The following is a 27,332-nucleotide window of genomic DNA, read 5'->3' on the forward strand; positions in this document are numbered from 1 at the left end:
AGAACTCACTCCGTAGACCAGGCTGCCCTCGAATTCAGAGATCCACCTGCCTCTGCCTCCCGAGTGCCGGGATTAAAGGCGACTGCCACCACCACTCGGCTGGGTCAGGTTCCGCTCCCCACCTCCACCCCCGGCTTTTCAAGACGTGGTTTCTCTGTATAAGTACTGGTTGTTCAGGAACTCATTTTGTAGACCAGGCTAGGCTCGAACTCAGGAGACCTGTCTGCTTCTCTAAGGCGTGCACCACCACGCCAGGCGGGGGGTCGGAGTGTCTTAACCTCTCTGGGCCTTTTGTTTACCCGCCCCTGGAGGTCTCCAAGAGTTCGGGGGAGTTCGCGCGGTCCTGGGTGCAGGAGCCGGTAACCAAAGCCCGCAGCCCCCGGAGGCCCCGCCCCCCAGCGACACTTGTCGATTCTGCGAGCCCGCGGGGCGAGCGGACCGCGACCTGATTGGCCTACAGAGGGTCGAAGAGGCCGCCTTCCTAAATTTGCATTTCCTGGAGGCGGACCGAGTCCTCATTGGCCTTTACGCTGTGAAGGCGGAGCTGCTGCTTGCGGCTGGGAAGCCCAGGCTACGGTCAGAAACAGTTAGTAGGCGGCGCCCGCAGCAATTCCAGGCTTCCGGGAGGCGATCCTCATGCCCGGAAATCGGACGGCTCTCTCCAGCAGACCACACCTGGCTGCTTTGCCTTAGGACTCAGGGTGCGGCCAAAAGAGCTCACGTTTCTCCAAACTCCCTCCTCCGCCCTTCCCTGACCCCCATACAACCCTCCTCCCGCGGCTCCCTCCACCTTCCGGCCAGTTCAGGTCTGTTCTCCCGCGTGGATTCGCTCAGACCTCCCGGCTCCACCCGCGGCTCCACAGGCGGCGGGTCTTGTTCCCGAGTGGCTGGGCCTGCCCTTCTCAGCCCTCTCCTGGGCACTGGGAACAGCTTTTGGGCTGGGGCCCGAGCCCCACCGAGCTTTTCACTCGCAGAGCCTGCTCTGGCTGCCGGCCTGCTTTCCCTGAATCACCAGACTTGGGTCTCCTTCCCACGGCTGGGCTGTCCAGCTGACCTTAAAACCCTCCCCTGCCGTCCGTATGCCACCTGCGCCGCCTCTCAAAACCGAACGCGTGGGGTGGGGGGGTGTTCTCAGACTGCACCCCACTTGGCCCTGTCTTTGCAAATCATGGAGCCAGTGCCGATGAGGGAAAACTGAGGGAAGCACGATCCTGAGGGAAGCACGATCCTGGTGTGGAGTGCCTACGGTAGAGAGGCCCCTTCACAGCACTCAGGCAGCTCGAGGGATCAGAGGTCCGCAAGCCCGCGCTCTTGTGTGGCCCCATGTTTTGTGGAGTTGCCAATGAGGATCTGTCAGAGAAGCCTCTGGCTTGCCTGCTCAGAAGCACTGACTGACCAGGCGGTGCACTGGCAGTGCAGAGGGGCCCACCCTAGTCTACTGCCTCCCCGCAGCAAAGAGTCTACCCCACAGAGACAGTTCAGGGACAGCCCGCTCCCCCCAGCCCTGCACTGTGCTGAGGATGCTGCACTAGCAGCCTCCGAAACAGCAGAGGATGGAGAAAGCCTAGGGACCTCTGGTCCCACTGTGACTCAGCTGAGGTCCAGTTGCCCTCCCCCCTGGAACTTGTTTGGTGAGGAAGTCATCCTGTGCCGAAGTCATTACTGCATGATTTGTATTGTTAAGAAAACAGGAGAAAGCCAGGAGAGGTCATGGTCACATAAAAACAACGGAAGGATGTGGGCCCAGTGTTCTGAGTCAGTGGCAGGTGAGGCACAGCGGTGGCATGGAGGACGGTGTCTGTGGGAAGGGTGCTCACACTGGCGGGGGCTGTAGGTAGTAGAGCTGCAGCTGTGGTAACGAGGGCGTCGGGGACTGGCTGAGCAGCAGGACAGACAGCAGCAGCAGCAGCAGCAGGCCCAAGATGGGTGTGGGGACCAGTGGGTGCTGGCTGACTCTGGAGGGGAGGCAGGAGAGACTGAAGGTGGCCCCAGGGAGATTGGTCTCACCAACATGTGGCACCCCACCCACTTCTGGAGACCCCAGAAGGGCACACCTGAGCCCTGGGGAGTGCTGGGGGTGCAGGCAGTGCTGGGCCCAGACCCTCTCGACTGGCACCAGCTCTCCCACCACAGGCATGAGGGCTCGTTGAACCTCTGGCACATCTTGACAACTGGAAGGCAGATGGGAAGGGCATTATTGCTAGGCCTGGTCTGTCCTACATCTCTTTCCAGTTCCCATCTGTCCCTTTACCTCTCAGGAGAGCTTTCTGGGGCAAGCTCATGGTGAGGGGTTCCCAGAGGGATGGAAGGGTCAACCTGGGAGGAGAAAGGACACAACACACCCACTCACTCAGTCTGCAGTTTCTCGGCAGCACCCTGGATGCAGACTACACACTGGAGGCCACATGTCCCTCCACAGGGCTGACTGGGAAAGAAGGCAGAGCCAGACCAGTGCCCACACAGTAGTCAGTCAGGGCGAGAGTTTTAGCACTGTTTCTTCCCACCTCCCGAGTCTCTCAGTTTATAGCCCCAAGGGCAGTGGTTTACAGGTGCTGGGCACATATACCAGCCAATCCCTGAAGGCTCTGGCAGCCTGTTGCCGCTCCTTCTGTCTCTCTGGGACCTCTGTGCCAGTCAGGGTTTCACATGCCCACATCTGCTCCAAATACAATGAGCATGACAGTGATAAACCGACTAGCACGTCACTCCCAACTGCTCGGTCCTGCACCCACATTGCCTGGCCCTGATCTGAGAGCAGAGGAAAGGAGCTGGAGTTCCTCAGTGAAGGGCTGGAGTCTGACAAGGCGGGCAAGGGCTCCAGCGCCTGGCCTCACTCCTCAGCAGACCCTGGACCCTTCTCTCAAGTTCCTTTACCTTCCCTTGACAAGAGCTGGGCTGAGACCTCCACTCGGTTCGAGGAGTCCAGGCCCAACAGTTTGGCCAGATCATTGAGGCCACTAGATGTTTGGTGAGCGGGAGTGTGTGGGAGTCTGTGATACAGTTGGAGGTGTAGCCGTATCTGTGAGGCTCCAGGCTCAGAATGTGAGGACTGCAGCCTGTATATATGTGGCTGGGCTCTCTGGGGAACATCCTGGCTGCCAATAGTCTCCAGCCTCCCCCTTTCCACGTCCACCCCCGCCTCTCATTAGCTGCACGGAGGGCCTTGTTATCTCCTGACCAAATGATTTTTCTGTCTGTTCTTGAGGAGTTCAAGCTGGAGGGAAGGGGCTGGCATTAGTTCCTCAGCTTTAGGGACTGGAAGGGTGCTAGGTATTGCCTACCAGGACCAAGCTCTCCTCTTCTTCCTCTTCTTCCTGTCTTCTGGACAACCTAGAGCAAACAAAGTCACTGGACACCCCACCTCCCTACTTCTCTATCCCCACCAGAAGCTGCAGATACAGTGGACCTCAGGGTCTGATGGTGGCTCCTGTGTATGCTTTTCAGAGACTTAAAAAATTCCAATCTTAGAGTTTGTGACCCCCCCCCCCAAAATCTCAGAAGCCCTTGACCTAGGCCTTCCTAGTTGTCCCTTTCCAGCTGATTCCCAGGCGGAAACAAGGCTCCCTGCTTTACCCCCATACCAGAGACCCCAGGGTATGTGAACTCGGGGCACCCCTGTTGGGGGTACTATGACATTCTCTTAGCCTTGGTCTTTCAGGTCTTGTTAGGGACTGGGAATACACCTCCCCTCTCTCAGCCCTGAAACCTCACTATTGGGCTCTCTCACGTCCAAACAACTTCTCTAGGTGTGCTAGCCCCTGCTTCCCCAAGCCTGTTTCAGGGACACAGCGTTGGAGGCCCTGGTATCAAGCTCCAGAGGCTGATGGCTCCACAGGGACCCAGGTGTCCCTGCCCCCAGCCTATGTATGCCTGAGGATCAGGGATCTAGCCCTGCAGCTGCCATTGAGCCAGCAGCTGCAGGGACACAGCTGCACACTGCTGTGTGACCCCCTGAAATGCTCATGTGGGTTGTTGAGTCCCTGGCCCCTTGAGGTCAGGCCCAGCCCCATCCCATCTTGGGCGCCAGTGTTTGTCCCCCCAGTCCTCTGCTTCCTAGAGGACAGTGGGCTGAGTGCCACCCTGGAAATGTGCTGGTAGCAGTCCCATCCTTCCTCCCTCCATCCTGATGACGTAGGAGGTCACACTGCTCAGAGCACCCAGGCAGCCCAATCTCAGCTCTGCCCAGGCAAGTCCAATTAGAGGTTGTGTAGGGGCCTCATTAGCTGTGACAGCAGGAGTCTGTAGGAGGGGGGCACCACAGGAAGCTGAGGGCGCTTGTGACCACACATCCAGCGCTTTCCATCCTTACTCAAAGCCTGAGTAAGGCCTCAAAACACACTCCCATCAGTCACAGAGCTAGACTCCAGGACCCATGGAGGCTCATACCAGCCCTCAAGGAATGGGTGCCCAAGATTAGTTCTGGAGCCTGCAGGGTCTTCCCTGGCCGAGAGCCCTCAAGGCCCCATCAGCCTTGTTCCTGCATCTCTGGCTCCTTGTAAGGTAACACCTCCAAACCTGTACCACCCAGCCTGGTTCTTGGGGTGCCCCCCACAGCCCCTGAAAGCCGCCCTGGGGTCCAGGTGCCCACCTCCTCTTAAAATTGTCAGGGTCAGGATGTGCTGAGGGCAGGGCCAGGCCAACACCTCCCTTTGCTCACAGGCCCAGGGCTCTGAGGCAGCCAAAGATTGGGGAATGGAGGAGAGGTGTGTTGACTCTGGCAGGACGCCGTTGGTCCTTATCCTCTAACAGCCAGAACCCACACTATTGTGATGGGGGAGGGCTCTGTCACCTGCTCCTTACCTTAAGGACGGTGTTTGGTTCCCTTCTAGAGCCTGCACTGACTCCTTCTGGAAGTTTCTCTGTAGAACATTAAGGTTTGGTCTCCTTAACTCTTCGCACCAGGGACTTCTCTCTGAGCTTCTGACCCAGCTCCAGCCAGGCACCCTCTAACTGAGGGCCAGACTCAAATGGATGGCCCCAGGAACGGACACAAGCTTCTAAACTTCCTGTGGGGTGCCGTCCCAGCACCCAGGAAAAGCCACGTGTGCCATGGACACTGGTGACGTAGATCTACCTAGCTCCTTCTGAGGATTAGAGATCAGTGTTCCCAGGATGCTCCCATCCACCAGCCTGTGCCAAGAAGGGGCTCAGTACTTTCTCCCCACTTCCCTCTGGGGGTCTCAGCCAGAGCCAGGCCTATTCTCTAGAGATGTCTCCTTTGTGCCTACGACCTCAGTTACCAACTCCGCTAACTTTTTGTTACTGCTGTTTTGTTGAGACAGCGTCTCGTGTTGCCCAAGCTGGTATGAGCTCACTACGTAGCAGAAGATGGCCTTGAACTCTTCCTGCTTCTACTTCCTAGGAGCTGAAATATAGCTGTGTGACCACCTTGCCCCACATTTTTCTTTTTTTGAGATAGGGTCTAACTTTGTGGCTCAGGCTGGCCTCAAATTCATGGTAAGTCTCCTGCTTCAGACTTCCAAGTGCTAGAATTGCAGTGTGAGTCACCACATCCATCCAACAGTTTTCTAATCATTGGTGAGCTCCAGGCTTGTGCACCTAGCTGTCTCTCATAGTCCCTAGATGTCCTCTAAGATGTCACCTCACCCACCTCCTTCCTCAGCACTGCCCTCCTGCCCTGTCCCTACCCTGCCCACCCTTGCTCACAGCCTGAGACAGGCACAATCCCCTTTGCCTGGTCCCCTCCTCACCAAGTCACCTCTCTGTTCTAAGGCCATGTGTGGTTCTATGTCCCCAGCTTCTCAGGTTCTAAGGCAAGGTGTCTTTCCCTTTGCTGTCTCCCACTGAGACAGACCTCTCTGCCCCAGGCCAGCTGCCACCTGAACTGGCTGGCCCATTGGGGTTCACTTGTGTCTTGGGTGACTCAGCTGTGTACAGAGTGAGCACAGGGGTACACTTGCCTACATAGTACAGACTCACGTCCCATCCTCAGAACGGGAGAAGCTCACCATGGCGAGCTTGCTAAGCTGCCAAGCTTGCCCTTCTCCCCGCCCCCACCCTCTTTTTTGAGACAGGGTCTCTGTGCAGCTCAGACTTATTTAAGTAAGTGTTTCTTTTTCTTCCTTTTTTTGGTTTTTTGAGATAGAGTTTCTCTGTGTGTAGCCCTGGCTGACCTGGAACTTGCTCTGTAGACCAGGCTGGCCTTGAACTCTGAGATCTTCCTGCCTCTGCCTCCTGAGTGCTGGGATTAAAAGCATGCACCCTATCACTGCTGGGCTATTTTTTTTTTTTTTTGGAGAAAGTATCTATGTTGCCCTGGCTGTCCTGGAACTTGCTATGTAGACCAGGCTGGCCTCCAACCCAGAGATCCTCCTGCCTCTGTCTCCTAAGGGCTAGGATTAAAGGGCATGCACCACCACTGCCCAGCAGCTTTTCTTAAAGACACTTCATGTCTTCTATAATATGCACAATTGTAAATAAGGGAATCATGACAGGATTTCTCCAGGGCAGCTTGAGTTTGCCCGTCCCTTGAAAGCAAGGGTGTGTCCTGTTAGTTGGGGCTGCACCCTTAGCATTCAGCAGGCTCTCTGTTAAGCTCAAGGAGTAGATGGCACAGCAAGAGGGCTGAGGGTCAGTGGGATCCCAAATCCTCTTGGGGGCCTCTGGACTTCTGTGGCTCGGAGCCCCCTCTGCTCACCTGTCTACTATCGGGGTCCTCAGCGGGAAACTCGGTCCCCTCCCACTGCCACACTCCACACAGAGGACTGGAGAGGCCAGCACCTGACTCATCCTGCTCCTGGAAACAGACGCTGCATCTGAACCTGGGAGAGCCAGAGCAGGGTGGGGCCCCAGGCGGGACTGAGGTGGAGGGAGGCTCAGGGGTGGGGCTGGGACAAGCTGGTAGGTGGGAGGTGTGGGGCTGGGACAAGCTGGTAGGTGGGAGGTGTGGGGCTGGGACAAGCTGGTAGGTGGGAGGTGTGGGACAAGTGCGGAGGAAATAGGTAATGGGACCATAGATTGGTAGATGTTAAGGAACATGGCCACAGGGGAGTTTTCAGGGCTGGTGCTGAGGCAGAGCAAGCTGGAGAAGGGCATGTGACTGGGAGGTGCTGCTCTGGCAGCAGTGTGAGCTGGAGTTACCAAGTACCAAGTACCCAGATCTCTGGGACTGTGGGCCAAAGAAGTGAGAGTCTGCACAGGGACACATGGAGTTTCTGCCTTGGTGTCCTCAGAACATTCCATGGAAGCAGAGCATACCTGCCGGATAGCCTGAATCTCCAAGTCCAGTGATGGGGGCAGTGCCATGATCCAGCCTGCTCTTCCTGTCTCGGCCCCTTCCAGTAACCTGGCCACACAGAGGGGAGGCCTATCTTTTGGACCACAGTCTGCAGACTTCACCCTGTGGCCCAGCCTCCTCCTGCCCCTTTCATGCCTGACCATCCACTTAATCCTCCCTCCCCTGGGACACATCCTGTCCCCTTCTGACTATCCACTCACTGCTCTGGACCCTCCTGGCTCAGACTCAACTGCTCCTCCAGGTTCGAGATTTCTTGCCTTAGTTCCTGCAAGGAAGGCAGAGCATGGGCCCTGGTAGAGAGCCACATCCTTGGGCTTTTCTTCCCTGGCACACACTGCCAAGGGCCCAGGATGAAGAAGCAGTGGCAGAAAATCACAAAGACTAAGAGAGCACAGGAGCCCAGAGCATAAGGCACAAGCAGGAACATCACAAAGGCAGAGGAGACTCTTCTAAGGTGGGCAGACTCACAGAAAACAGAGGATGGAGCCACCGGACAGACTTGCCCAGGGAGGGGACAGGAGCTCCCAGAGAGATGAGTGTTGTGGGATGCAGAGTGAGGAAGGAGGGGCCAGAGAGTGAAAAGGTCTATCAGGGAGGAAAGACGCTGAGACCCATAAAGATGGGCACTTGTTACCTGGGTGGTGGTTCTGTACTCTTCCAGAGTCTGGGCCAGGCTCTCTGCATGGCGGGTACGCTGGGGAACACAGAGCCAGGGATCAGTCAGCACCCTAAGACTCAGACCCTGCAGGCCACACTGTGACCTGAGGCTGCCTGTCTGGGTTGCCTGCCCAGGGCTCAGAGCTGGGTGGGCTCCTGCCACACAAGGCAGGGGCTAGGAAGGCATGCCAAGGGCAGGTCTGTCCCCTCGCGGCCCTCACCTCTGAGAGGACTGCTTCACGCTGGCAAATGAGTTGTTCGCACTCACAGAGCTGCCTCTGCCAAGGAAGGAGCCTATACATCTCTTCACCCAGCCTCCCAGCAACCCCCCACATCTCCCCTCAGCCTCCTACTGCCCCCACCAGGCCCCGGCCAGTCTCCCCTCAGCCTCCAGTGACACCCATGGGTGTCAGCTGCTCTGAAGGGGACTCCAGCTGAGCTGCCCAGCAGCCCCGAAGCATGTGGATTCTGACGCAAGAGCCTGTTCTCAGCAGCTGCAGTGCTGACTTGGATGCGGGAGGTGAGCAGTCCTCAAGCCTGGACAAATGCTGCACCTTCAAAGCCTCTTTCTCGGTGGCCAGCTCCTCACTCCGCCTCTTCACTCCATCTCGCTCTGCTAGCAGCTTCCCATTCTGGAGGGAGGAACAGCCTTGTTCACCAGCCAACAGTACTGATGCTAACAGCTGCCATTCACTGCCATGCGTTCACCTCAGTCAGCCCTTATTCTCCCACCACCCTGTTGAGACCTCAGCTGGAATTTCTCCTAAGTGGTTTTCCCACTGCTAAGGTGATAACAGGATTTCATGGGGTCCCTGTGAGTTAAATAAGTGAATAATAACTTCCAAGCACTTTGCATGTGAGACTGCATTTCTTTTCCCATTTTTTTAAAGACAAAGGCAACTCAGGCAAAGAGGGATTGAGTAATTTGTTCCAGATCACACGGCTCTGATGTTAACACAGGCCAGGGAATGTTCATGAATACAGACACTTAGAGCAGTCAGCAGGGCCTGGCATGCACCAGATAGAAATGTTAGAGATGAACGGTTATAGAAACTCATGTTTCGCCGGGCGGTGGTGGCGCATGCCTTTAATCCCAGCACTCGGGAGGCAGAGCCAGGCAGATCTCTGTGAGTTCGAGGCCAGCCTGGTCTCCAAAGCAAGTTCCAGGAAAGGTGCAAAGCTACATAGAGAAACCCTGTCTCGAAAAACCAAAAAAAAAAAAAAAAAACCAAAAAAAAAAAAAAAAGAAAAGAAACTCATGTTTCCTAACATACAAAACTAAAACAAAGTATAATGAGCCCAGAACACATACACACACACAGAGGCACGCACAATATCAATATATAGCTTGGGCTGGCTTTGAACTTGTGATCCTCCTGCTTCACCTAATCATGCCCAGCTGCAATAATTATATTTTGGTTTCTTCTTTTCTCCATATTTTTTGCTTCCTGTCTAATTCAGTCACTTTAAATCAGATCTCTCATTTTCCCTGGAACAACCCTAGTGTTTACCTACTCACGACAACTTATTTCCTTTAGCAAAACCATAATCTGTGTGATGCCCAGTCCCACCTCTAATACTCAACCTCTTCTGGGGGGCCAGATGAAGCCCTGGGTGACAAAAGACATGTGAGAAGTGGTGGCACTCTAGCCACAAGGTGCACAGGGGCCAGTAGTAGAGACAAGGGAGAAGCAGAAAACGCTTAGCCCAAGGCTCACTGAGGAGGCCCAAGCTGGATGGCGGGGCAGCTGCAGGGCTTGATGCAGAGGTGGTGCCTGGGCTGAACCTTCCAAGGGGAGGCAGTGAGGTCGGGAAAAGTCATCCACAACAGCTGCCCAGTGTGACCTAAGAATAAAATGGCCCAAAGCTGGGTGTGAGGAAAGACATCTATCACCTCAGCACCAGGGAAGCTGAGATAGGAGGATTGCTTTAAGTACCAGGCCAGCCTGGGCTACATAACAAGTGTCTCAAAAATTAGAAACAAAAGAATATGACAATTCAGCTGGGCAGCAGTGGCACATGCCTTTAATCCCAGCACAGGCGGATCTCTGTGCGTTTGGGGGCAGAATGATCTACAGAGTGAGTTCCAGGACAACCAGGACTGTTATATGGAGAAACTTTGTCTCAAAAATTAAAAAAAAAAAAAAAAAAGAATAAATTCGAAGTCCAATGTTCCAGGCACCTGGAGTCTAGCAAACCTCACCCTTCTCCAGTGCCCCAGGAGATAGAGGCTAGCTCGTTCCTGCTCAGGGCATCAGTGCCTCTCTCACCTCGGCAGCCTGGGCTGCTGCTGGGTGAAGGGCAGAGGAAGGGCAGCTGGGAGTGCTGTGTCAACACCTGTCCACCTGGTGGGACCCAAAAGCACCCTGCAGCCTCTTGCAGAAGCACCAGCTGTGGGGTTTTGGGATTCAGCCAGCAGCCAGACCTTTGGAGGCTGAGTGTCCTGTTACTCTATCAGGCCCTGCTGTAACCTGAGATCTCAATTTCTAGATCTCAGTGGGTAGCTGCAGGCCAGCAAGCAGCTGAAAATAGCTCCAGCTATGGAGCCTAAGTTCCTCTGCAGGGCATAGGGCCTGGGGCAGGAGGCAGGGGTGCGGTGGTCTGTTCCTGGGGCTGACTCCTGCCGGCTGCATCCCCCCTGGGGGCAGTGACAAGGAAACCTGACTGCTGGAGGAGCAGCTATCCCAACCCCTCCTGGCTGGCTGTGCTCCAGGCTGAAGGTGAGACATCCTCCCAGGCTCCCTCGCAGTGGTGAAGGGATCCTCCCCAGTCAATGATGTGGTGGAGATGGCTGTTGAAATGACGACGCAGAGAGAGGCGGGAGTATGTGTATGGGGGCGGGGTAGTGCCTCCCCACCTGCCTTGAGCCATCTGTGACCCTGAGGCCACAAGCAGGAGAGGAAGCTGCCAAGTGACTGGGTATGGAGGAGCTTGCCTGCAGTCCCGACCTCACCTGGCTAAGGCACAAGAACTAAGAGTTCAAAGCCAGCCTATATACTACTCAGTAAGACCCTGTTACAAAAAACCCCAGGGCAGCCGGTGACACACGCCTTTAATCCCAGCACTTGGGAGGCAGGAGTAGGCGGATCTCTCTGAGTTCGAGGCCAGTCTGTCTACAGAGTGAGTTTCAGGACAACCAGGGCTACACAGAGAAAGTCTGTATTGAAAAAACAACAACAAAAAACAAACAAACAAACAAAACCCAGGGCTGGGGATGTGGCTCAGTGTTGCTTGCCTAACACATGCAAGACTCTGGGTTCCAGGGCTGGAGAGATGGCTCAGAGGTTAAGAGCACTGGCTGCTCTTCCAGGGGTCTTGAGTTCAATTCCCAGCAATCACATGGTGGCTCGCAACCATCTGTAGTGAGATCCGGTGCCCTCTTCTGGCATGCAGGCAGAATACTATACATAATAAATAAATAAATTTAAAAAAAAAAAGACTCTGGGTTCCATTCTCAGCATACTCTCACTTAAGAAGAAAAAAAAAAAAAACAGGGCTGGAGAGATGGCTCAGCAGTTAAGAGCACTGGCTGCTCTTCCAGAAGTCTTAAGTTCAATTCCCAGCACCCACATGGTGGCTCACAGCCATCTATAATGGGATCTAATGCTCTCTTCTGGCATGCAGGCATACATGCAGACAGAGTACTCATACATATAAATCAATCAATCAATAGAATTAAAAGAAAAGAGCCACCAGATAATCCAGAGACCAGAAACTGCTCTGGGCAGAAACGGCCCATGTTCCCCTGGAGCAGGCATGTTGCAGTCCACTGGTACTGCAGAATCAGGGAGCAGGAGAACCATCCTAGCTGGGTGCCTGGGAGCTGTGACAAAGGCCCCGGGGAGAGGTCTCCTTCATTTTCTGTCCCCCTTTGATGACAGGGTCTCTCTACATAACTCTGGTTGTCCTGGAACTCACTATTTAGACCAGGCTAGCCTCGAACTCACAGAGATCTGCCCATCTCTGCATCTGCCTCCCAAGTGCTGGAATTAGATCTCCTTCATTCTTTTTTTTTAAATTTTATTTATTTATTTATTTTGGTTTTTCTAAACAGGGTTTCTCTGTGTAGTTTTGGAGCCTGTCCTGGATCTTGCTCTGTAGACCAGGCTGGCCTCGAACTCACAGAGATCTGCCTGGCTCTGCTGGGATTAAAGGTGTGCACCACCACTGCCTGGCTGATCTCCTTTATTCTTGAAAAAAAAAAAAAAAAGAAGAAAGAAAGAAAGAAAGAAAGAAAGAAAGAAAGAAAGAAAGAAAGAAAGAAAGAAAATGTCTGGGGGCTGGAGAGATGGCTCAGTAGTTAAGAGCACTAGCTGTTCTTCCAGAGGACCCAGGTTCAATTCCCAGTAATCACATGGTGGCTCACAACCATCGTAACTCCAGTTCCAGAATTTCCCATGCCCTCTTCTGGTCTCCACTGGAACTAAGCACTCACATGGTGCACAGGCATACATAAAGGCAAAACACTCAGACATACAATACATTCTTTAAAAATATTCTACAAGGTATTTCCCTGACTGAATGCAGACTTCAGTGGGACTCCCATTACCCTGGAAAGGGAAACGGTTCACAAAGGAGCCAGAGAACACTGAAGAAGAGAAACTTAGGATCTCAGCAAAAGGCCCAGTGCAGACACAGAGAGTCAGGACAGGAGCTGGGGACCCACAGGGAGAGAACTTCAAGCTGGGGCTGGAAAGCCAGAGAACGGTTCAGAGCTCTGTGCCCTGGCTGGCAAGGAACCATGGGACACCTGACTCTGAATGCGCTTCCCTCCCAGCTCACTCAGGACTGCTGCAGGGCAGCAGAGGTAGAGCACACAGGTGCAGCCGTGTGCCTTCACAGGAAAGCAGCCAGATCCCCTGGGTGACTCCGGGAGGCTGAGCTAAAGCCATAGCCCAGGAGAGGAGACAGGCATCCAGGCACCAGCAGGTAGAGCAAGCTCAGATTTGAAGGCAAGTAGAGGGAACAAAGGTTGTCTATCTGTAAGGACAGCAGAGGACCAATGCTGCCTGGGATGTGAACCCTATGGATCTGTAACTGATCTGCCACCTTAGGGGAGGAGGGGTGGTGTGGATATCATTAACACATGATGGATTTCAATGTGGACAACAACTCGGAGTGAACAGGGACTTAAATAGATCTGGAGTGTGGGGCTAGCCTCAGGTAAACACTGTCCCTTCACTGTTATCACAACCCAACTGTGCAGACTCCTGCTGGCTCCTGAAGAACACCCAGGCCTGATGGCCGCTTGCCCAGCATGCCCAAGGCCCAGAGCTCCATCTCCAGCACCACCAAAATGAAAAACAGAAACCAAAGCTTAGGAGGGAAGGGAAGAGTTACAGGCCTGAAGTCTGTGACTCCTGGAGGTGACTTTTATAAGCTTTTGCAGTTTCATTTGCATTGCCAGGGATCAAAGCCACACACAACACACTGATATCAAGAATGATAAGTGACATTTCGTTCAGACTCCCGAGTACTGGGATGACAGGCACGGAGCACTATGCCAGATGCTGGATTTTACTGTGCACACCCTATCTATCCTCCCTTGAGTTAGGAACTTTCTAAACATCTGGTTTAAACCTCACACTACTCTGTGAAGTGCAGCCACTGGCTGGCCCCCCGATGGTGGGGTACCACAATGCACACAAGGGAAGAACTGGCCAGGGCCTCAACATGAACCCAGGGGCTACAGCCTGTGGGATGCTGGGCCCCCTTGGAGGGCAAGACGGCAGGAACTCTTAAAGGTGGGTGGGCCTCAGCTTACCTCCTCCTGTAACGTCTCCACCTCAGCCACCAGGTGCTGCTGCTCCTTCTCCTGGCCCAGCAGAGAGAGGATAGAATCAATCAGATAGTTCCAGTCCCTGCCCCATCACCCTCCCTGACCCAGGAATGCAGTCAGGGCCTCTATCACTGGAGAGCTGGGCTGAGGAGGGCTTATGAGGGATGAGGGAGTGTAGGGTGAACAGGACCTGGAAGTCAGGTAACCTTTGCCCTTTCACCTCTGCCCTTTTGCTGCAGCCACATATGCCCTGCCAGCACTCACTGTGTGCCGTGCCTGGGCCATTAGGCTGCGATTCTGCTCTTCCAGGCTCTTGGCCAGAGTCTTCAGGTCCTCTAGCTCCTCATCCAAAGCCTTGGCCGCCTGCAGGGCCTGCTGGGTGCTGATGGGTGGCACAGATGTGAGAGAAGGCAGGCCGAGAAGAAGAGCAAAACACCCTAGACTATGAGGGGAGACTATGACCATACATAAGCTAGGCCAAGGGGCACAAGGATCAGAGAGAAAGGGACAGGGGCATGCAGTGTGGGAGGGAGACAGCGTTCACTTATCATCTGAGGAAGGAAGCACGGGGCCACACAGCAAAGACAGAAAGAGGGTAGAAGGAGAGAATGAGAGCAAAAACTGGAAGGAGTCAGTCAGGCTGAGCCCGAAGGCCAGAAGACAGGACCCAGATAGAAGGAAGTGGAAGGCAGGCCTGGGCAGTGGGGTGCCCGCCTGTACCTGAGGCCTGGGCAGTGGAGTGCCCGCCTGTACCTGCGGCCTGGGCAGTGGGGTGCCCGCCTGTACCTGAGGCCTGGGCAGTGGAGTGCCCGCCTGTACCTGAGGCCTGGGCAGCGGGGTGCCCGCCTGTACCTGAGGCCTGGGCAGTGGAGTGCCCGCCTGTACCTGAGGCCTGGGCAGTGGGGTGCCCGCCTGTACCTGCGGCCTGGGCAGTGGGGTGCCCGCCTGTACCTGCGGCCTGGGCAGTGGGGTGCCCGCCTGTACCTGCGGCCTGGGCAGTGGAGTGCCCGCCTGTACCTGCGGCCTGGGCAGTGGAGTGCCCGCCTGTACCTGCGGCCTGGGCAGTGGAGTGCCCGCCTGTACCTGCGGCCTGGGCAGTGGGGTGCCCGCCTGTACCTGCGGCCCAGGCTCTCTGGCAGAAGGGAAGACGCAGGCACTCACCTTCGCAACTGCTTGCGCAGGGCTGCAATCTCGGCCCCCAGGCGTGCAGAACCCTCCTCCGCAGTCTCCACGCTGTGCTGCAGCTTGGCGTTCTCGCCAGCAAGGCGCCGGTTGCTGAGCTCCAGGTCCTCTAGGCTGCTCAGCAGCTCAGCTGTGGCAGGCCTGAGGGCAGCAAGGGCCTGGTCACCCACCCTGGCCCTGCTCCCACCTCCCCCAGCTTCCTAGGTGCCGGCAGCTGGGGAAAGGGTCCCTCTAAGACAAATCAGAATCAAACTCCAAGGCTCTCCTGAGCCAAAGAACATCCATCTCCCCACTCCCAGGCCCCAGATAGGCTGGAGAAAATGGAGTGGGATGGGGTGGGGAAGACAGGCACCCCTCAGGCCTGGGGTCTTCTCCTCCAAAGCTCTCTAAGTTGGCTGGCTCCTCGGCTTCTGGGCATGCTGGAAAGGGACAGACAAAAGAAGGTTGGACTCTTTGGTGACTTTAAAAGTTGGGGTGTCCAAGGATCCTGGGACTGTTCCAGGACTCTGGCCTCCCAGTTTTTCCATGTGTAGCTTTGGGGTTCCCTGGGCTGAATTACTCTTATTACATACATAGGCTGCTTGCTCATGCTTATCTGGAGCTCAGCCAGGTCTTCAGAACAAGTCACCAGGGGTTCCCCCACTTCCCCAAGCCCCCCTCCTGTTCCCAGCTTTCCCCGAGTCTTAAGGCCCTCGTCACCACCAGTCTGTCACTGCTGGAGTTCAGCCAGTTAGACTGTTTCCACCGCATCCACCATCACACTACCTTCCTCTCTCCCTGGGCACTCCCCAGCCTCTGCCTCCTTTCTCTGTCTTCCCCTATGTGACCTGGCCACCCTCTGCTGCTCACAGTCCTCCCTGGCCCCCAAGATTGAAGAGGCCTCAAGGTTCAAGGGAATGCCAAGAGCTGGGTGAGGTGGTGCACACCTTTAATCCCAGCAGCTGGGAAGCAGAGGCAGGGTGATCTCTGTGAGTTTAAGGCCAGCCTGGTCTGTACAGTGAGTGCCAGGACAGCCAGGACTACACAGAGAAACCCTGTCTCAAAAAAAAAAAAAAAAAAAAAAAAAAAAAAAAAAAAAAAGAAAGAAAGAAAGAAAGAAAAAAAGAAAAGAAAAGAAAGCAAATAGCAACAACAAACCCAACCTGAAACCAAAACAAACATAAAAAAAGAGAATGCCAAGAGAGCTTCAGTGTGGGTTCTGTACGGTCACTTTTTAGTGGTACATCTCTGAGGTGTGAGGTCCTGGGCACCCAGCACCCTAGCATAGGGCTGGGATAGAGCCAGGCAGATGCCTGTTCTCAAGGCACGGCAAGCAGGTGTAAGAGGTGTGTATGGGGGCAGGGCCAAGAGGAGCCTGGCAGGCCAAGACTGCCCTGTGCCATGGGAAGATTTCAACAGTGTAGGAGAGCCAGGAGGCGGCAGTCTCTCTCCTCAGCCTCTACACTAGGGCTGGAGCTGGGAGGAGGGATGGAAACCCTGACCCCAAAGTCCAGGATGAGGGGACTGTCCCAGAAAGACACCACAGCTGCAGGCTGAGCAAAGGCCCCAGCTGTCTCTTTAGCCCTCGCTGTGCGGAGCGGGTAGATGAGAGGTCCCTGCTCACCCCCGCTGACCCCTGCCACCCCGTCTGCTTCTATAAATAGGCTCACCAGATGGCAGGTGTGGAGAAGCCAGGGCTCCCCCGAAGGCGGCGGTCTCCTCTGCCTGCTCTAATCCCCTGTATCAAAGGCAAGAGGCTCAGGTCCCCTGCAGCCAGGGCCTGTGCCTGCAGGGTCTGGGTGGTGGAGGGAGGGCGCAGGGTAAGGCCGGCTGGTAGGGCCTGGGCTGTGAAGAGCAGCCCTTCCCATGGTCAGCCCCTCTAGTTCTGCCTCTCGGGTCCCTGCACCATCATCCGAGGCATTTGGTCCTCAGACCTTTACCCCTCCCTATCTTTTCACGCATCTTTCCTTAGCCTCAAGCCAACCACATGGAGTTCCTGGGCCTAACTGGTACTGGCTACAGAGCAAACTTGAAAGACTTCCCAGGTGGGAGGCTGCTGGTGTAGGGACTCACCCATGCAATTGACAGGCAGCAATCCAGTCCCGCATGACCACCAGAAAGGTGCCCAACTCCACAGTGGCTTCAGCACCCTCCCCGTAAGGGTCCAAGCTTCGGGCCAGTGTTTGGAGGCGCACATCCTGCGGGCCCTGTCCTGTCACAGCCTCCAGGTAGGCCAGGAGGTGGGCTACAGCCACAGTGCCTGGGACAGAGCATGGTGGGGAAGACTGGACTGGACACTGGCTTGGGAACAGTGCCTGTCATCCATGGGCTGGTGACATGCCTGCCCCACAGCATGCAGAGGGACCTGGGCAAGTTCCTCCCTGGAGTCAAATTTTCAGTCCATCTCAGAGTGAACCAAAGAGGATGAGCTAGGGCAGTACCCACTGATGTACCAGGCCAGAGGCTAACTCCCTCCAGGCCCTTACACCCTTCCTACTCCATCCCCATCCCCATGTCATTTTCCTGTCCCTGTGGGACCCCTGAGGAGGGCCCTAGCCCAGCCCCCACCTGTCTTATGAGGGTCACATGCTTCAAATGTAGAGTTAAGAATTTGTTCCTCTAGGCTGAGCAGTGGTCCTGGATTCAGTTCCTCAGGCTGCTCCCACAGGTACACTGTAGAGAAAAGGCGGCCCGCCCTGTGTGAGGGGCAGCAGGACCTTGCTGTCTCATATCCAGTCTCTGCTGAGTTGGGGGCTAATTTATTTAGAGCTCTCTGTTGTTGGGACTAGTGAAGCACAGCAGGAGGCTTCCAGTCAGGTGGCAATATGAGGGTTTTCGAGTCACTGCTCCCAAGTGGGGCCCATCTCTCAGGTCAGGGAGTGCCTGCCCCCTGCTGTCTGTCTGACGTTTTGTATCCAGTGGGCTCACGAGTCCTTAATGAGCTCTGAGATGACCCTCACCTCCTCCTTTCTCCAACCTCCCAGACTACAGATCAGAGGGCACCAGGCTTGAGAAAAGCAAAGAAGAGGATTCTGGAAAAAGCCAGGATGAAGGTGGCCCAGGAGCAAGAACAATCCGATAAGGCGTGGGCAGCCTACATCGATCCCGCCCGCTGCAGCCTTCCTCCAGTTACCCCAGGGACCAGGTCTCATCTCTCCATCCCCAGCATGGCGTCATCAGAGCTGGAGCAGCACAGGCCAGCATCAGGAGGAAGAGGAGGGAGGGACTGTCTAAGCAGGGGGCAGCAGGGGACTGGTTAGGGGCTGAGCCTCCTGTCAGACCCCCTGAGTCTGCAGCACCGCAGCACCACAGCAGACCTTCTTTGGGAGGTCTGTTTCCATGCCAGTAAAATCCCTCTCAAGAGGACTGGGAGGGCTGCTCTGCCCTCATGTGTGAAGATGGGTGTGCATGCATGCGTATGGGAGTGGGAGTGTGTGTGTGCATGTGTGATATGTTCAGTGTGTGTGTGTACTGTGTAGTGCAATACGTAGTGTGGCGCGATATGTGTATGTGTGTGTCTATGCATATATGTATATGTGGTGTGTGTTTATGTGTGTGTGTGTGCGCGCGCGTGTGCATGTGTGTGCGTGTGTGTGCATGTGTGTGTGCGTGTGTGCGTGTGTGCGTGTGTGTGTGTGTGCGTGTGTGTGTGTGCGTGTGTGTGCATGTGTGTGTGCGTGTGTGCATGTGTGTGTGCGTGTGTGCGTGTGTGTGCATGTGTGCGTGTGTGTGTGCATGTGTGTGTGTGTGCGTGTGTGTGTGCATGTGTGTGTGTGTGTGTGTGTGTGTGTGTGTGTTGGTAGGGCAGCTCTCACCTGGCTCAGATCCACTGTGTATTGTGCGTATGTGCCTGTCTTCTGGGATCTTTTGGTCTTCAGCTATATTCACACTGCCTGAATATAGCAGGCACTCAATAATCTCCATGCCATAGAGCCTCTCCAAGCTAGAGATGGCTTTCACACCTCATTGGCCTGGCTTGCTGAGACGAATGCCCAGTGCACATGGCTGCAGGGTTAGAGTCTGAGCTGGGGATGAAGTGGGCAACCTGCCCCACACCACCAGCAAGCCAGGACTCAACCTCTGAGCCTCAGCAGTGTCCTAAGGAAAGCTCCCTCCCTCCTAGAAAAGAATGGGATAAAATGTGGGTGGGCCCTCTGCTTGGCACATAAGTACAGGCACTCATGGAGCATCAGACCAGGGCAGCTGCTATGCCGAAAGGTGAGTCTGCGGCAGAAGCGGCCACAGTTGCCTTCTAGCACAGGAGTCCCCTTCTCACTCTAACACTTCCCTGACTTAGTTCACCAGTGACCTGGACCGTTCTTGCTCCCATGTGAGGGCCCTAGGGGCCCAGGTGAGTTAGGAGAGGTGGACTTCGGCTGGTCTACTGCTCTTTATCCTCCCGTGTTACAAAGGAGGACACTGTGGCCCAGTAAGGCCACTGCTACATAGTCCTTTCCCAAGAGAGACGTTGTTTCTGCCCTCTACTTCCTCCTTCACTTCCCAGCTCTGCCTTTGGTTTTTCTTTTCTTTTTTGTTATTTTGAGACAGGGTTTCTCTGTGTAGCTCTAGCTGTCCTGAAATTCACTGTGTAGATCAGGCTGGCCTGGAACTCACAGAGACCCACCTGCCTCTGCTAGTATTAAAAGTATGCGCCACCACTACTGCCCAGCTCTACTTTTCTTTTCTTTTTTTTTTTTTTTTTTTGGTTTTTCGAGACAGGGTTTCTCTGCGTAGCTTTGCGCCTCTCCTGGAACTCACTTAGTAGCCCAGGCTGGCCTCGAACTCACAGAGATCTGCCTGGCTCTGCCTCCTGAGTGCTGGGATTAAAGGCGTGCGCCACCACCGCCCGGCCCAGCTCTACTTTTCTTTCGGAATCCTTCTTCCACGTCTTCCCCAACATCTCTCATATGTCTAGCCTCTGTCCTGTGTCCCTCGATAGATACTCCCATCCTCCATCTTGTTCCTTCTCTCTCCTTTGCTACCCCTGTCTTTCAACCCCTGCTTTTCCTGTGGGTGAGTTCTCTTTCCTAGGGCAGTCTCAGGAGTTGACTCGGAGATGGTCATAGTTCCTGGTGGCCGCACGCCCTCTGCTGGTGCAGGCAAGGTTTAGATGGCAGTCTTTCCCCCCAAGCCAGGCAGCCTTCTAGTCCTGGCATGCTGTGTCTGTAGAGGTTACTGCCGAGGCTGAAGTGCCGATCTCAGGCTTGGGCCAAGCTGTGAACACCCAGGAGCCTGGAAGGCAGGACACGCCTACAAATGACCGCACTGCCTGTTAGAGGCAAGAGCTTCTTGACTAGACCGGCTCTCCCTGCCAGCACATCCTCAGGAGATGGAGGGAGAGGTCAGAGGTGAGGTCAGGGCAGCGTAGAGGAGGGAGAGAGAGGGATGCCTAGGGAACAGAGTGGCTGAGACAGGCAGAGAAGAAAGCAGCGGTCAGACACAGAGACGGAGGAGGCTGGCCCACAGAAGACAGTTGGCTAGCCAGTGTCTTCCTGCCTGAGCTGATGTGTGCTGGCTCCCACACCTACGTGTCTACATCTGCCCGCCCACAAGGCACCGAGCTGCCACAGTGAAGCAGGCGTTGCTGAGGCAGAGGCTGACTGCACTTGAACAGGCCAAGATGTTTTGTTAGTCTGAAGCACCACACACTAGTTCTCAAAGATGTCTGAAAACACAGGAATAAGTCAGCATGTCTTTATGCTGCTTAACGTAGACAACAGTTTGTATGCGTACAGAGTTAAATCAGTCAATACCGTTCGTATCACCTGCTTGATCTGGCCTTGAACTTTCTATCTTCTTGCCTTAGCTCCTCAGTTCCAGGACTACAGGTATGAACCCCTTGCCAGCTTTTCTCTTTTAAAAAAATTAAAAGTTACATGTGTGAGCTGGGGAGGTGGAGCACACATGTAATTTCAACACTTGAGAAGCAGAGGTAGGAGGGATGAAAGTTCAAAGCCAGACCTTGTCAAAAAACAAAAACAAAACCCAGAGATGGGGACACGGCTCAGTGTGATTGGTTGCCTAGCACACACAAAGCCCTGGATTCCGTCTCCTGCACTGTAAGACACACACGCGCGCGCGCACGCACACACACACACACACACACACACACACACACACACACACACTGGGGAGCAGCAGCAAGAGTGGAATAAGGTCTGTGGAGCCATGCTGAGTCTTACACTAAGCAGGTGACAGACAGACAGACAGACAGACGCCAGTGTTGGGAGGAGAAGTGTATCAGGAAGGGAGAGAGGGCCAGGGCACCTGTTTTACCCAGAGTAAGAGCTATCACTGGCCCAGGAGCTGAACACAGGCAGTTAGTGGGAAGAGGTGTGGAGGTGTGGATGTTACCGTGTGCAGAGTCTCCAACAGCCCGCCAGAGAGGAGGACGTGGGAACAGACACGTGGCAAGCCCACAGTCGACACTCATCCCACCACCATTTGCTTCTGCCCACCCTGCCTGGCCACCTCTCCTGCTCCCAGCCTGACCCACAGCTCCCTCCTCCTCCTCTTCCGGGCAGACACCTACTTTGTGCAGCACAGCCACTAGCTGGGTCCTCTGGCAGCTCCATGGACCACTGCTGCTTCTCTGTTGCTGCTGGTGAAGCTCTCACCTTCCCTCCACTGCTAGGGAGGCTGGGAAAGGGACAGTCTGTCCAGATAGCTCCTAGAAGGACAAACAGTGATGGCTTCCTCAGACTAGCCACATTCTAACTGCTCCATCTCTGCCCCAGGCCCTCGGGGTTCTCAGAACCTGTTTGCCAGCCCCATCCCAACTCCAACCTGGTTTTATGGATTTGAGGTATGGGATGGCAACCTGAGGACTGAAGAGCAGGCAGAAGATCAAAGGGGGAGGCAAGAGGGTGGGGTCACCTGCCGCTCCAGGGCTTGCGGCCACCTCTCTTCCCCCACAGCCGGTGACTCCACCTTGCGCTCTTCTGCCTTCCCCACAGCCTGCCTTAGGTTCTCTCTGGGTCCATGATCTGTTTGCCTCCACAGGAATGTGCATCACCGGGACTGCTTCCTTGTCTTTTTTTCCCCTTTAGGTTTATTTTTATTTTATGTGTGAGTGTTTTGTCTGCACGTGTGTTTACCACATGTGTGTCTGATACCTTTGGAGGCATCAGATCTCTTGGAACTGGAGTTACAAATGGTTGTGAGCTGTCATGTGGGTTCTGGGAATGAAACTGGGTCATTTGCAAGAGTAGTGTTTCAGGGTTTTTGATGTTTTGTTTGTTTGTTTGTTTTGTTTAAAACAAAGCAAGGGCACTCATTATAGCCCTCATTGGCCTGGAATTTGCCATGAAGACGAGCCCAGCTTTGAACTCAGATCCACCTGTTCCAGAGTGCTGGGATTAGAGGCATGAGCCATCAAGGTGACACAGAGCAAGTGCTCTTAACCACTGAACCATTTTTCCTCTCCATCAGTAATCTCCACGTCCCTTACCCTCCATGGCCGTGGAACTCAGCATATCACCTCCCGGCCTGCTGCTCCCTGGGTTCTCACAGGCCCTTGTGGACCTGGGCCTCCCTCCTCTGCACCCTGACGGTGCTACCTCTTTTACAGCCAGGTCAGTCAAAATAAGGGCCACTTTTGCCAGGTGGTGGTGGCGGCGGCGGTGGCAGCGGTGGCGCATGCCTTTAATCCCAGCACTTGGGACGCAGAGACAGGTGGATCTCTATAAGTTCGTGGCCAGCCTGGTCTACAGAGCAAGTCCAGGACAGCCAGGGCTGCACAGAGAGACCCTGTCTTGAAAACAAACAAACAAAAGAAAACAAAAATAAGGGTCACTTTCAAGAGAAAAGGAGGCATCATGAGTACCTGCCCCAGGTGCTAGGCAACAGTGTCTCTGAGGCCGAGAGGGCACCTGGGACAAGGGTCAGAGAGGGTTGGGGTTCCCACCTGCTTGCCTCCCTTTTTCTCATGAAATGCAGCCAACGCTGCTTCGCCTGTATTCCACTAGCTGCACGTTTCTGGAGACATTATTATTTGGCTTTTGGAGACAGGGTCTTATTACGTAGCTTCAGAGGGCCTTCTGAATCTGTGGAGACCAGGCTGGTCTTCAGCTTGTAGAGATCCTCCTGCTGTCCAGCCCAGAGGCTTTCAGAAGGCACTGGGGAAGGGACATGTTTCTAGAGACTTCCAGGAACACAGCAGGAAGGAAAGGGGCAAGGGGAAAGGCTCTCTTGAACTCTGCCAGAGTTTGGGGGCAAACTTGTGAACTAGATCAAGTTTCTGGTGGGTACCTGAGGGGCCTTGGACATGGGTGGGTGGGTCCTCGTATCCTAAGAGGAGGTCTCGAAGGGTCCCTGAACTAGAACTCAAGGGCCACATTTCTAGGGTGTCACTAGATTTCAAGGTCCCCAGCAGAACTTGCAGAGGCTCTAGTACAGATTTCTAGAGCGTGAGGCAGGACTTGAATACAGAATTTCCACCAGGATTCCATAGGAAAAGCCTCTGACACGTTTTGAGGAAGAAATCTGAAGGGATATCTAGAAGATTCTAATTGATGTCGTGGTGGCCTACACTTGCGATACCAGCACTCAGGAGGTTGAGGCATCAGGATCCAACTTTGAGCACAGCCTGGACAACTTAATAAGGCTCTGTCTCAAAAACCAACACAGAGCCCCTGGAGAGGCAGCTTAGTGACTAAGACCTGGGTTCCACTCCCACCACCCACAAGACATCTCACAACCATCTGTAATTTCAGCTCCAGGGAATCCAACAACCTTTTCTGGTCTCCGCAGGCATGCACCTGGTGCCCGTACATACATGCAGATAAAACACTCATATACATAAAATAAAAATAAATACACCTTCTAAACAACAAAACAAAACAAAAATAAAGCCTGGTAATGATGGCACACACCTTTAATCCCAGCACTCGGGAGGCAGAGGCAGGGAGATCTCTGTGAGTTGGAGGCCAACCTGGGCTACAGAGTGAGTTCCAGGACAGCTACTCAGAGAAACTATGTCTCAAAACAAAAAACACACACCTACCCCTGCCAAAACAAAATGAAACACAATATAAGTAACTGTTAAGTTTCAAAGTTTCTGGAAGATTGTAGCTTGGGGCATGTTTGAGAGAGCTGTAATCTTAAAACTGAGGCAAGAGGGTCACAAGTTCATAACCATCCTGGGCAACACTTAGTTTATCTCAAACAAAAAACACAAAACAAACAACAAAAAGCATCGGAGCTGGGCCGTGGTGGCGCACGCCTTTAATCCCAGCACTTGGGAGGCAGAGAAAGGCAGGTCTCCGAGTTCGAGGCCAAGCAGGTCTCCGAGTTCGAGGCCAGCCTGGTCTACAGAGTAAGTTGCAGGACTGCCAGGGCCACACAGAGAAATCCTGTCTTGAGGGGACGGGGGACACGACAAAAAAATAAACAACAAAAAAAACCACAAACAAAAAATTTCGGCCAGGTGGTGGCAGACGTCTTTATCCCAGCACTCGGGAGACAGAGCTGGTGAGTTCGAGGCCAGCCTGGTCTACAGAGTGAGTTCCAGGAAAGGCGCAAAGCTACACAGAGAAACCCTGTCTCAAAAAACAAACAAAAAGTTAAAAATAAAAAAAAATTCCCAGAGAGGATTCCACACATTTCGGAGAGGATTTGGTCAGAACTTGGGCGTTGTTAAAGGCGCTGGCAGGTGATGTTACTGGGGCGTCCTGCAGTCCTCTCGGGAGTGACTGCGTGGCTCCTCTGGGGAAATGGCCACAGGCAGGGCGTACCTGGGGTCAGGCCTCTCGGGACACGGCTGAGGGCCGCCAACGTCGAACGGCGGTTGCGAATGGCGCGGAGGAGGCGTGCTCACACGCGCCTTTCCCGCCAGAAATGCAAAGGACCGCCCCCTTCAAGACCCGCCCCTCCCGGGCTCCTGTCTCCACGCAGGCGCACACCGGGTCGAAGGCGCCCGCAGGGCCCCTTACCATGAACCCCCTGCTCGCGCATGCGTAGAACTCCTTGGGTGCATCACCTCGGCCAGAGCGAGCGCATGCGCACTGGTGGAGCGAGCCTTGGTAAACCACCGGGACCTTGCTTTGTGGTACAGGCTCTTTGCCTTCTGCTTGGCGAAATAGCAGGGTAGGGTTCCACTGAAGGACTCCCTGTTTACCCCTCACTTCTTGTCAGTCACTGAGCCCAATCCTTTCTGTCTTCTCTTGGGTCTGGCGCCCGCTACCGTCACAATGATGCCCAGCCTGGTCCAGCCTCACGTCTGCTCTGTGCCCTCCTGTGGCATTAATACGTACCCGACCTGCATTCCCCCAATTTATTACTTACTTACTTCCTTATTTATTGAGACATTGCCTAGCTGTGTAGTCCAGGCTGGTATCGGACATGGAGCACTCGCCCTGCCTCAGCCCATCACGCTGGGTTGGTTGGTTTCACGGCAGTAAAGAAGGAGCGGGTGACCGGACTCATTCCCAGGGATATTTGGAACAGAAGACTCCAACCTCTCTTCAGTTTGTTACTTCGGAAAACGTGACCCACTGTTGCGCTTTCCTCGGGGTCTGCTTAATCTGTTTAGGGTCCATCAGGTGGTAGAGTCGGTTTGTGGGTGCCACTCCCAGGCTTCCTCCTGTATGCTCTCCCCAAAATGGGCACTAAGAGCATGACCAGGTGCTTAAAATTTTTTTATTTAGTCGAGTATGGTCAGCACACAGGAGGCAGAGGCAGGAGGATGGAGGAAAGTGAGGCCAGCCTGGTCTACATAGTCCTAGGCTGGCCATATTATGTAATGAGGTGAGATGAATCAGTGAGTAAAGACACTTCATCCTGGTGACCTGGGATGAATCCCCAGGACCCACATGGTGGAAAGAGGTTCCCTGAAGCCACATGCAAACTATGTTGTGTGTGTACCCTCCTACCCCTTGTTTATGATAGGGGGCGGGACTTGTAGCTCAGCTGGTACAGTGAACTGGGCATGGTGGTGCACCAGCACTCAGGAAGTAGAGACAAAAATTCAAAGTCTTTCTCAGTTCAGTACATGAGACCTTGTATGTTGGTTAGGTTTTGGTTACCTTGATACAATCTAGTCATCTGGGAAGAGGAACCTCAACTGAGAAAATATCTCATTAGATTGCCCTGTAGGCAAGCCTGTGGGGATGTTTTCTTGATTCAGGAGTGATATGGGAGGACCCAGCCCACTGTGGGCAGAACCACCCCTGGGAAGGTGGTTCTGAGTTGTATGAAAAAAGCAAGCTAGGCCAGGCGATGGTGGCGCATGCCTTTAATCCCAGCACTCGGGAGGCAGAGGCAGGTGGATCTCTGTGAGTTCAAGGCCAGCCTGGTTTACAGAGTGAGTTCCAGGACAGTCAGGGCTGTTATACAGAGAAACTGTTTCAAAAAATTAAAGGAAAAAAGAAGAAATAAAAAAAAAAGAAAAGAGCAAGCTGAGGAAAGCATGGCTTCTGCTTCAGCTCCTGCTTTGAGCTCGTGCACTGACTTCCCTCAGGAAAGGAATGTGATCTAAGAGTTGTGTGATGAAATAAACTCTCTACATCCCAACTGGTCTACAGAGCGAGATCTAGGACAGGCACCAAAACTACTCAGAGAAACCCTGTCTTGAAAAACCAAAAAAAGAAGAAAAAGAAAAGAAAAAAAGAAAAAAAGCTTTCCTGGAGATCAGAGTGCAGAGCTAGCCACAAGTTGGCCATAGAGGCCAGGCAGTGGTGGCACTCACATTTAATCCCAGCACTTGGGTAGGGAGGTGGAGACAGGAAGCAAGATGGCTGGGCAGAGAGGAATATAAGGCAGGAGGAGACAGGAGCTCACCCCTTTCATACTGAGGAGTTGTCGAGGTTAGAGGTGGCTGTGGCTTGCTCCTTTGTCTCTCTGATCTACCCTGATATCTGGCCCTGGGTTTTTATTATTAAGACCAATTAGGATTCATGCTACAATCTCCTTTTGGTATCTGTTCCCAATCAAGCCACATAGCTATTCCCTCTAACACATACATTCAGTACACACACTTAGCTCTGAGTATGGCTATTCCAGATCTTGCCTGCATCTCATTTAGAACACTGTCTGTCTTTGGTGGGGTTTCTATTGTTGCGATGAAACACCATGACCAAAAAGCAAGTTGGGGAGGAAAGGATTTGGCTTACACTTCAGCGTTGCTGTTCATCACCAAGGAAGTCAGGACAGGAACTAAACAGGGCAGGATCCTGGAGGCAGAAGCTGATGCAGAGGCCATGGAGGGGAGCTGCTTACTGGCTTGCTTCCCATGGCTTGCTCAACTTGCTTTCTTATAGAATCCCAGACCAACAAACAGCCCAGGGATAGCACCACCCATCATGGATTGGGCCTTCCCCATTGATCACTAATTGAGAAAATACCTTACAGCTGGATCTCAAGGAGGCATTTCCTCAACTGAGGCTCCTTCCTCTGATGACTCTAGCTTGTGTCAAGTTGACACACAAAGCCAGGCAGTACACCATCTCTTAGTTGGGCAACTTGGTCTCCTATGGCGCC

General features: G+C 54.0%; 1 protein-coding gene across 5 annotated transcripts; it reads right to left on the reverse strand.

Moving 5' to 3' along the window:
- Window positions 1–1,652: 1,652 nt before the first annotated feature.
- On the reverse strand, window positions 1,653–25,026 carry Kash5 (KASH domain containing 5). Of its 5 annotated transcripts, XM_059278807.1 has the most exons (21): window positions 24,590–24,741; window positions 22,762–22,972; window positions 21,388–21,525; window positions 17,424–17,528; window positions 16,929–17,115; window positions 16,526–16,593; window positions 15,229–15,295; window positions 14,856–15,017; window positions 13,959–14,076; window positions 13,680–13,730; window positions 8,470–8,547; window positions 8,137–8,193; window positions 7,893–7,952; window positions 7,459–7,523; window positions 7,219–7,306; window positions 6,659–6,757; window positions 4,801–4,859; window positions 3,282–3,330; window positions 2,252–2,316; window positions 2,055–2,171; window positions 1,653–1,955 (listed from the first exon to the last, which is right to left on the reverse strand). In XM_059278807.1, the coding sequence occupies exons 3-21, from the start codon at window positions 21,428–21,430 to the stop codon at window positions 1,814–1,816; spliced, it is 1,680 nt and encodes a 559-aa protein (XP_059134790.1). In that variant the 5' UTR covers window positions 21,431–21,525; window positions 22,762–22,972; window positions 24,590–24,741; the 3' UTR covers window positions 1,653–1,813. The 5 variants fall into 5 exon arrangements, with proteins under 5 accessions (XP_059134790.1, XP_059134769.1, XP_059134766.1 ...); XM_059278786.1 differs by lacking the exons at window positions 22,762–22,972; window positions 24,590–24,741 and adding an exon at window positions 24,788–25,026 and having other exon boundaries at window positions 8,137–8,187; XM_059278783.1 differs by lacking the exons at window positions 22,762–22,972; window positions 24,590–24,741 and adding an exon at window positions 24,788–25,025.
- Between the last annotated feature and the right edge of the window lie 2,306 nt (window positions 25,027–27,332).

The sequence above is a fragment of the Peromyscus eremicus genome, chromosome 1, assembly GCF_949786415.1.
Source record: "Peromyscus eremicus chromosome 1, PerEre_H2_v1, whole genome shotgun sequence".
In the NCBI taxonomy this organism is placed as follows: Eukaryota; Metazoa; Chordata; class Mammalia; order Rodentia; family Cricetidae; genus Peromyscus; species Peromyscus eremicus.

What these genes read in the sequence shown, in the direction of transcription:
- Kash5 (XM_059278783.1), bottom strand. Translation starts at nt 24,809, where the DNA reads ATGCGCGAGCAGGGGGTTCATG. An exon ending in TAGTGGCTGTGCTGCACAAA is followed by an intron (nt 17,529 to 21,387) that starts GTAGGTGTCTGC and finishes TTTTCTCTACAG; the next exon opens with TGTACCTGTGGGAGCAGCCT. An exon ending in AGATTCAGGCTATCCGGCAG is followed by an intron (nt 6,758 to 7,218) that starts GTATGCTCTGCT and finishes GTCTGTTTCCAG; the next exon opens with GAGCAGGATGAGTCAGGTGC.